The following is a 10,071-nucleotide window of genomic DNA, read 5'->3' as shown; positions in this document are numbered from 1 at the left end:
ATACATTGCACAACATCATTCGGAAGCACTTGCAATAATGTTGGAAGTTGAGAACGAAGAAAATTTAAGTAAGTCAAGTCAGTTGGGCTGTCAAATTCTGTACATAAAAGTAAGGTCCAATCAGATGACCATGATATACTAGACCACACCAAACATTCATTGTAACTTTCTGTTGAAAATTATGTTCTCGGAACCAATGAGGATTATCCTTCGCCCAAAAGTGATGATTATGATGGTTAATTATATCATTATTTGAGAACTTACATTCATCTGTCCATAGGATATTCTGTAATATTTCAGGATTACTTTCATATGTGACAACTAGTTATAAAACTATGCTATAAAATTTAGACGACGTGAATCAGTTATACGTAAGTGTACTTTGGTCATTTTGTAAGAATGATAATGATTCTGTTTTACTATCTTATGAACAAAAGATAAATCTTAGATAAATCAATTTCAGTAGCAACTGCACGAATGGAAGTGTGCAGATTTTCTTCTCAAGACTAATGCTAAGACCATAAGAGTATTGTCTGCAGTACTTAAAGTTGTATTTAAAATTTGTTTCTTTTCTTCTTTCAAATTCTCTATAATTTTTTAAATTCTTTTCAATGTTATAAAATATTATTGCACACGGGTAATATCTCTGTGGCACACAGAATTGCAACTTCACGTGCATTTCTTTTACATTCATCGAATATTAACAGCATATCAACTTTCTTATTATAGGAATATTCGACAAACTGAGACTAAATTATGATTTGCTCTAACAACAAAGACTGAACACAAGAACTGTTGAAGCGTTTGAGCCACGCTATATTACAAGTTATGTTGATATTAGGTGTAGTAAAAAGAAATCCATTTTGCATGAAATTGAATGGAAAAATAATGGATTTCTTTTTACTACACCTAATATTTTTTCTACATACATACTACATACAGTGTGAATTACATTCGGGAATATCACGAATTCTGAAATGGCTTTGTTCTTTTCATATCTGACTGTAAGGTCATTTCAAGATCACAGTATAGCAGATCATTGAACTTTGACACTAGTTACAATTATGAAATAAAGAATATGTAGTACCATTTAAAAAAATTAGAGTGACCTTGACTTTTTTTCTAAAAAAAAAGAGTATTTTGCAAATTTTTAATATTGCAATTTATAGCTGAAAACTGATTAACTTTTATCCAAACTAATTTTTGTCAGATCATCGGAAGTGCCAGAAAAATCGTGATCACAGTTACGTGGGACACCCTGTATAGAAAGTGTGATCCACTTGACGCTACAAATGTTTCAAACTTTTGAATGACCAATCAGAAAAAAGAATTTTATTAACTGTAATGCATATGTACCACTCAATGCGGCCCATGTTTGTAGTCATATATTTGTGCCAAAGTAAAAAATAAATTTAGCATAATAAAAAATGTCTTACAAATATTGTATAGTGTATGGTAATCGATAATTTGATTTCTTATTATATTTAATGTATTAAAAGAAAATTCCGATTGCACACGTGCATCGCTAATCAGCCAATTTAAAATGAAATATTCTCATTGGTAAAACAGTAAAAAATTATTAGACACCAGCTGAGTGATGTATGGAATCGGAATTGTAGGCAAACGGAATTCTCCCATATGTATTAAGAGTCGACAGGAATGACAGGATAGAGTGGATATAAAGAGAGTGACGTCAATTAGCCGGAAGTTGCCATTTGATATCCTACATCTAAGGTATCTATATGACGCAATTCTTTGTCTTAACTTTCTCTTTCTTTAACGTTTTCTTCTTCTAACAATAAGGTACCTAATGACATAACCAATCAGCGTTAGACACATACATTGGCGCCACTCATTATACTCACTCTATAGGCCATTCTACATTGGTCGTCGTATGTCACAAACTTGTTGCTTCAGCCAATCCGATGCTTCAATTTTAAAGTCGCATGATGCTTACAATGCTTCCGACGCTACGACCAATGTAGAATGGCTGTTTTCTAGCTAGGACACAGAGACATTACATTGTGTTCCACTGTAAAGTATTTGTTGGAACACAGTTTAGTTTTATAGTATAACAGAATGCATTGTCTTCCATTTTATTCTTATAATTATATTTAGCGCAATAATAGATTTATGATTTTTATTTAGACTTAAGTTATAATTTTTTCAGAATTGACGATTTTTGAAGGTTTTTTTTATTGCAAAATAAGTATGGGTACTTATTTTGCAATAAAATTTTAAATAACTTTTTGAAAAGTTGGTGACATTGACATATTTTACACGCTCGTACTTAACTTTTTACTGTGTCAAGCAGTGTAACACTATGTTATAGTTGAAACACTTGTATAAGACACAGGGTGCGTTCGAGAAAACGCTATTCGCGTTATTTAGCGCTACAAACTGTTCGCGGAGCTGCAGATAGCACTACAAACACAATCATGACGTCACTAATGATAGGATGTTACGTCACAACTGCGCGCTATCAACGCTATTTCTTCCGAAATAATGTATTGATAGCGTTAGCGTTTACAGTTCTGTGAACGACCCTAGCGTAGCGTTGCTAGCGTTTAACATTCATCAAGGTTAGATTGTTTGAGGAGATTCCGTTTTTGATCACCAAATTTTTCTTTTTTTAGAATTTCGTAGAGTAAATAACATGTGAATTTCAAATTTTATCATAATGAATGCAATCTCAATTTCAATCTCTGCAACTGATGCTTGCCACTAGGCTAGAGTGAACGTAATTCTTGCTTGTGTATCATCTTTAACTTTTCAAAATTTCTGCGAAATGCAACTTGTGTATTTGATTTCATTATAAATGTGAAAGACAAAGGTATCTTGTTACTGACAATTTTTAATTCCCGTGTACGGAAAAAAGTTATTATTGCAATATAACGCGTCAGAGATTCCGCTGCAGATGCTTAAGATCCTTATTAGATGTAGGTATGCTTCTTCTTCTAATAATCGACAATGATTAAAAGTTCTTTTATCTGATTAATTTACTTAATGTTACTATTAATTTTTTGATCTAGTTTCTACATTTTTCACTTCGGCCTAGCTGCAAGCTAGATTACACATAGAGATTGCAATTGAGGTTGCGTTCTGTTATTCACTATAGAAAATAAAAAAATTTACGTTACAAATACTTTACAAAACCTTAAAAATTTTAATTATAGGGAAAAGTTTGGTTGATGATTGAAAACAGAATCTCCTACATTAACTTAATCTCGATGAATATATCTCTGGTTAAACGCTATCAACGCTACGCTAGTTCATGGAGCTTGCTATCGCGTTATTGGCTCGAAGAATAGCATTGATAGCGTTTGCGTCCATAGCGCGAAGTGTCTTCCCGAATACACCCATAGTAATAATTTCTCGAAAAGATGTCGTTTCAATGTCGAAAATAAAAATCAAAAGTTTTCGAAATTTCTATTGATTTCGATGGATTTTTGACTTTAATTTTCAAATTAGAAATAAAATCTTTTGATCTAGTCAACATAAAATATACTACTAGTGCAATAAACTAATGCAATAAATAAATTCGACAAGTAGTGTCACTAATAGCGTAATAGTGGAGAAAATTCATTAAAGTTTTATTGAAATTTTATTGTGAAAATAAATATTATTGATTAACATCATATTTCAGAGGATACACGAGAATATAAAATTATAATAAAAAAAAATTTATTTTATGAATTTGAGAATCAATTTTATGACGCTTGATATTCATCAATTTTGATCATGTTTTGAATTTGTTTTGAAAATGAGCGTCATAGCGTAAAGTGAAAATCCAGCCTTAGAACAACAATTTTATATGAAAAAGAGCAATAACTGTTAAATTTGACATTTGAGTGACAAATTCGATATGTTGTCCATTTTTCAAGACTGGAAATGATGTACTCTAAAAAAATGGACGTTGCTATATAGTTTACATCCACTTTATTAGAGGGCAGTAGTGCATGGCAGCATTTTGCGGTTACGAGTTTTGGGCGTCCTCTCTCAGGTTTCTCTACATTCTAGACACAGTTATCGAAATACAACCTTTATAAATCTATTGACTTTATTCATGCAATTCAGAATGCACCTTGATGTTTGAATTTCCCAGAACTCCGTTTTTAGATTTACTTGATAATTACTTAATATTTGTGATTTTAAAAGAACAATTGCGAGATCGCGTTAACAATGACATCGCTTTTAAAGACGATTAATGGATTTCAACTTTTTCACAAATGCTTGAAACAAAGGTATGTTATGGTTGTTTTGTAATATTTTGCATGTAGGTGCAGAATATATTATTTCACTTTACACGCGTGCTGAATTATTTAAATATACATATATCTGGTGTTTTATTGAAATTGCATATTCCTGAAATAAAAAATACTATATGATATAAATTCTTGTAAATTTCTTTATATAAATAAGCAGAGATATGATTTAAAAATGTAATCCTTTAATGATTTTCTTAATGTTTCATTTTCAGCTTGTAAGTATTATATTACGAATTAGCTGTAATAAAATATAATATTATTAAAGCTTTTATATTTTATATTTTAAGCTAATATATTTTATTATATTTACAAACGATACAATACAAAATAATTAAAACAAGATAAATGATACAAGTACAAAATAATTAAAACAAGATGTGTAAATAAAAGAGTTTAGTTGTACTTGATAAATAAAAATGAAGAGCCTGAGATAATATTTTATTAATATACATATTAATATACTTATATTTATATAGAATATTAATGTAAATATATAGATTTATATGGAGGGATGAAAGCAATAGTGTAATTTTTTTTAACTGATTTGAGGTCATTTACTGAAGTAAATGTGTAAAAAAATTTTTGTTTCTTGAAATCATAATTAAGTAATTTACATCACTATGGTTTTACTCTTATATATATGTCTTTATAACATTTTATACTTTTGTAAACTTGCAGTATTAATATATCTGTTCCAAAACGAGAAAAATATATACCTAAACCTAGATATCGTCATCCAGAATGGCTTCCAAAACCACTACGTGTTGTATGTAATTAACATATAAATAATTTATTCTTGATGTAATATTTAAATATGAGAATAGCACAAAAATACATAAAAATGCTTTTATTGCAGTTGTATGATGAACAGCTAACAAAAGATAATAAGCAGTTTCTTGATGAAGTAGTTCAAGACAAATACCCATCCACTATCGGATTTGAAACAAAACTTTCTCCTTTGAAAATAGATCTAATTGAACCTACTATACAGTGGAAGCAAGGTATGAAACGTACTGGTTTAATCGCCAAGAAAATAGGAGTATATCCATTATGGTTAAAAAATGGAAAAAGAGTTAGTTCGACATTACTTCAGGTAAATGGAGCAGCCTTTAACAAGCATCGTCTGCTATCACTTTAATTACTATTTTATTCTATATAGACACATATATTTATATAAAATTATGTTCTATACTTTAATTTAGGTTGTTGACAATGAAATAGTAAAATACATACCACCAGAACAATTTTTTCCAGTAAAAAGTAAAAAACCTGCAATACAAATAAAAAACAGACGCGGATGTCTTGTAGTAGGAGCAGAAAATATAGATCCGCAATTAGTATGTAATTAAAAAACTACATGCGATAATTTTTTTATATCATGTGAAATTGAAAGTATCTTTTTGTATAGATTACTAAAGAATATTATAATATTTTTAATAATACTGGAGTTACGCCAAAACGTGTATTAAGAAGATTTATAGTATCTCCAGAAGCAGCGTTGCAACCAGGAACTCGTTTATTTGCTACACATTTTAAACCAGGAGAAATTGTCGATATTCGCGGAAAAACGTAAATAATTTTTATTTTGTCATATTATTGTTACATGTATTTATTTTATAAAAAGAAAAAATAGAATGATCATATCAATTAATTTTATTATTTAAAAAATTGAATTATGTTAATTTTTTTAGGATTGATCGTGGGTTCCAAGGTGTCATGAAACGATGGGGCTTTAAAGGGATGTCTGCCAGTCATGGCCAAACCAAAACTCACAGAAGACCTGGAAACATCGGGTCGGGTGGCCAGAAAGCCCGAGTTGTGCCTGGCACTAAAATGCCAGGACACATGGGTAATAGATGGCGTATTATTAGAGGTGTTCAGGTAAGTAAATTATCTCTAATTAAAGAAATATATTTAAAAAACAAGAAATGTTATTTATATCCCAAAATTTGAGATTATAAGTTTTGTTTTAGAAGTTCATTACTACAGTTTACTATTCTTTCTTTTGATAATGTGGTTTGTTTTGTAGATTTTACGAATAAATACCAAGTATAATGTGATTTGGGTTCTGGGACACAATATACCTGGAGAAATTAATACTTATTGTTATATATATGATACATTGCTTCCTCTGAGGCAATCTACAACAGCGCCAAATTTCCCTACGTATTTACCAAGTATCACAGAGGAGTCGCTTCCAGAGGAATTGTATGCAGATAATGTACATTCATTTACAGATCCCACGATAGAATTTAAAGAAGAATCTTAATTTTATATATATCTGTATGACATTAAATTAAAAAATGTATAATTGTAAAATCATTTACAAAGTTTACATGCTTTTTTTCAAACAATAAATGCTAATAAATCAAAATAAAATCATCGAATGATGGTCGAAGTTGTACCGAATTTCCGTTGAAATTTTATTGGTTGTCTGCTCCTTACAGAAATATCCATACTTATCAATTATGCTAGCAAAGAGTAGTCAATTGATTCATTTATTTAGTAATCAATATCATTATAAATTTAACATGCCTAAAATATACACGAATTATTTTATAAAAGTAATATCGCTAACCAAGACTCGTCCTGAGTTAGAGTGGAGAGCAGCATGATCAAGCACGATAGATCCTTTTTTTTTCCATTAACTTAACATCTTATTGTGAAGTTATTCGACTTCTAGAATAATTTACTCACATACGTTATGTAATTAGCTGCGCTCAGCTAAAGACTGCTAATATGCGTTTATCATATATTATAAAAGAATAAAGGTAACATATATGATAAGAAAGGGGAAAGAAAAAAAATCAAAATTCAATGCTCAATTTAGTGGTTACCAAATCCTTCATTCCATAACTAGCTTTCTTCCTTTGTTTTGTTCTAATTTTCCGAATACGGAAAAGTCGATAAATCACACTGTATGTTTGTAAGAACAAACGCAATTCATTGATTCAATAGCAGTAAGTTCATATTGCTATGCTTTCATTGGAATAGGAAGGAGATGTAGAAATAGGAAAGAGAAAGCAAGATGGCTCCGTATTGGAGTTTGTCGGGGGACGGCACGATCGGATAAGAAATGGAGACCCTCTCAGAATTTAAAACCTTCACTCGGAATACTCGTCGTCTGATCAAACTCAAAAGCTCCTTCGTGCGATGTCAATGGTGCATCATCCGCCTAAAAACAATGAGGTAATTATATAAAATTCATGTTAATGTTATTAAAAGCTATAATATCTCACCTCTTCTGAAAAGTATTGCTCGATAATGTCGTATGCTAATTTGTAAATATCTACATTTTCATGGTTTTGTAATGCCTCAATCTTATCCAAACCTTTAAATAAAAAAATATACATATAAACACACACACACACACACACACATTTATCTTATTAAATTTGTTTCATTCGTATATATGGAAAAAAAAAATTTATTGAAATAATAAAGCATATTTACCAGCACATTCCTCAATCATGTTAGCCAAATGTTCAACTTGCGATCCAGCAAGTTTAAGCATATTATGAATTCCGTCCAATACCACCTGTACAACTTGAGTATCTTTACAAGATAAAAGATCACAAAATGGACCAATAACACCCTCTTGTATAAGTCGTGCAACTTGATCTCTATTACCACTTATCGTAAGGTTACTAATAGCCCATGCTGCTTCCTTTTGTGTTTGAAATTCACCCTATGAAAACAAAGTGTAAATAACATTGCATAACAATATATAGTTATATTAATAATACTTCATTTATTTATATAAGGCAATATATTTACTTTTGCTAAATTACGAATAATGAGTGGTAACAGTCCTGCGTCTATAACTGCTTGTACTTGGGATTGATTACCGGCAGTAATATTTGAAAGAAACCAAACTGCTTCTTTACAAATTTTCTCTTTTGGATGAGTCAATAAATTTGGAAAATGCGAAAGTGCATCACAATTTAAAACAGTTTGTGTTTGCTCATCCGTACCAGTCACAATATTGCCGACTGCTCTGAGGGCAGCAGTCTGCACTTTGACTTCTTTGTGCGAAAGAAGTGGTATTAAACGGGGTACAACACCACTGTCTATAACCATTTGAATTTGCTGGTTACCACCGTCAGTTAAATAACTCAAGGCCCATACAGTGTCAACAAGAATCTAAAAAATTATTAGAATTAATAATAACTTTTATATCAGCAAAAAATGAAGTAATTAAAATAAATAAAATTTAGTACTTTATTATATTAAAAAGTGCAATGGAAAAATAGTTCTATGAAATAAATGATAATTTTTGCAGTTTTTTTTAGATTAAAAGATAGACATTAACCAGTTTCACTATAATTAAATTATTGGCAACAAGTTTATATCTTCCTTTATTATAAATAAAATATTATTTAAATATTTATATAATCATAATACTTACATTAACATCATTATGATGAATAAGCATATTTAGAGCAGGTAAAATCTCATTTATGGTTTGAACTGGCGGTGGTGGATCTTTATTCCTACATAAGTTTACAATAACCCACGTTACGTTACGTAGAAATGTAATAGGTATATCTGGTTTAATAAATGTTAGCAGTGGTTTTACAACACCAAGATTAATAACATAGTCTCTAGGTACTGGACCATCTCCAATAATGTTACCTATAATAAATAAAAATACATATAACACAAATTCCTTTATTACATCACATATTACATATTACGTTATTATTTAGAATCTATCATGTAAGAATTAGTAACATATTTTTAAAAAACATATCCTTGAATAGTACTTTTTTAAAAATAATTATGTATCATACCTAAGGCCCATACTGCTTGTTCACATACGTTTTGTTGACTTGAAAGCAACAAATGTAAAAATAGTGGTACTGCACCAGCAGTAACTACAGCTTGTGTTTGAGCCGATGTGCCACTTGCAATATTTGTTAAAGCCCAGGCTGCTTCAAATTGTAATGATGGGCTAAAATGTTAATTAATAAAATAATTCTATAAAGTTCTACAATCATAAAGATAGAGTTTAACACATGCACAACCTAAATTTTAAAAAATATTTCCAAAATTATCAACAAACAAGTAATATGATAAAGATATCTAAAAACATAAGAAACATATAACATAGTTTCACAAAAAATTTTTCTTACTTGTTATGTTGTTCAAGACAATGAACTAAGATTGGTAAAATACCACTATCTATCAACGGATCAATAGGTGGATTACGATCTGATGATAATAATTTCCTTGCTGATTGCACAGCTTGCAATTGTATTGTTGGATCTAAGCTACCTGCTTTTGCTACCAACTCTTCCAAATTGATTTTCGAAAGTTGTTTATCAATGTCATCTTCATCTACATGAAAAAATAATATACATTATTGTAATATTTCAACTTATTGCATAAAAAGAGAAACTTTAATTTTTAATGTTACCTGTTGAATCTGTGATAGGTACGTTTCTTCTTTTTTGTAAAGTTTCTTCTCGTTTATTTTTACGTAGTTCTACTGTCACTTCATTACGTCTTCTTCTCATTTCCTATAAATATTAATTTTAAGTTATACAATTGTAACATATCAGTTACAATTATATGTAATATGTCAATTAACTTATCAGTTTTCAAAAAATGGTTAATTCAATTCTTTAGTTCTTAACATGATTTCAAAATACTAGAGTATCAATAACAAAATTACACCAATAAAAGAATAGATATACAATTATATTCTATATGACTTTTTTATTAATCGTTTTTAAAAATAATTTTATGATGTAGTATATACACGCAAATAAGAATTAGATGAATGTTTCTACTCTTTTAA

At 29.7% G+C, this 10,071-nt stretch overlaps 2 protein-coding genes across 3 annotated transcripts in view; one reads left to right on the top strand and one right to left on the bottom strand.

Moving 5' to 3' along the window:
• Window positions 1-4,090: 4,090 nt before the first annotated feature.
• On the top strand, window positions 4,091-6,677 carry LOC108694795 (39S ribosomal protein L3, mitochondrial). The gene is made up of 7 exons (XM_018204463.1): window positions 4,091-4,244; window positions 4,947-5,034; window positions 5,125-5,361; window positions 5,471-5,605; window positions 5,677-5,837; window positions 5,960-6,149; window positions 6,298-6,677. The coding sequence occupies exons 1-7, from the start codon at window positions 4,183-4,185 to the stop codon at window positions 6,535-6,537; spliced, it is 1,113 nt and encodes a 370-aa protein (XP_018059952.1). The 5' UTR covers window positions 4,091-4,182; the 3' UTR covers window positions 6,538-6,677.
• Window positions 6,678-6,750: 73 nt separating this feature from the next.
• Window positions 6,751-10,071, bottom strand: part of LOC108694781 (importin subunit alpha-3) — a 4,709-nt gene continuing 1,388 nt past the window's right edge. For both annotated transcript variants that reach the window (XM_018204442.1, XM_018204449.1), the window contains 8 exons: window positions 9,688-9,790; window positions 9,404-9,608; window positions 9,062-9,222; window positions 8,677-8,903; window positions 8,046-8,411; window positions 7,722-7,956; window positions 7,508-7,599; window positions 6,751-7,443 (listed from right to left, as the gene is read on the bottom strand). In XM_018204442.1, the coding sequence (XP_018059931.1) occupies window positions 7,357-7,443; window positions 7,508-7,599; window positions 7,722-7,956; window positions 8,046-8,411; window positions 8,677-8,903; window positions 9,062-9,222; window positions 9,404-9,608; window positions 9,688-9,790 (1,476 nt within the window). In that variant the 3' untranslated portion in view covers window positions 6,751-7,356. The remainder of the gene's footprint in view (window positions 7,444-7,507; window positions 7,600-7,721; window positions 7,957-8,045; window positions 8,412-8,676; window positions 8,904-9,061; window positions 9,223-9,403; window positions 9,609-9,687; window positions 9,791-10,071) is intronic.

Source organism: Atta colombica, unplaced genomic scaffold, assembly GCF_001594045.1.
Source record: "Atta colombica isolate Treedump-2 unplaced genomic scaffold, Acol1.0 scaffold1, whole genome shotgun sequence".
NCBI classification, from domain to species: domain Eukaryota; kingdom Metazoa; phylum Arthropoda; class Insecta; order Hymenoptera; family Formicidae; genus Atta; species Atta colombica.
Note: the sequence above shows the minus strand (reverse complement) of the source record. Positions and strands in the feature narration are given on the sequence as shown.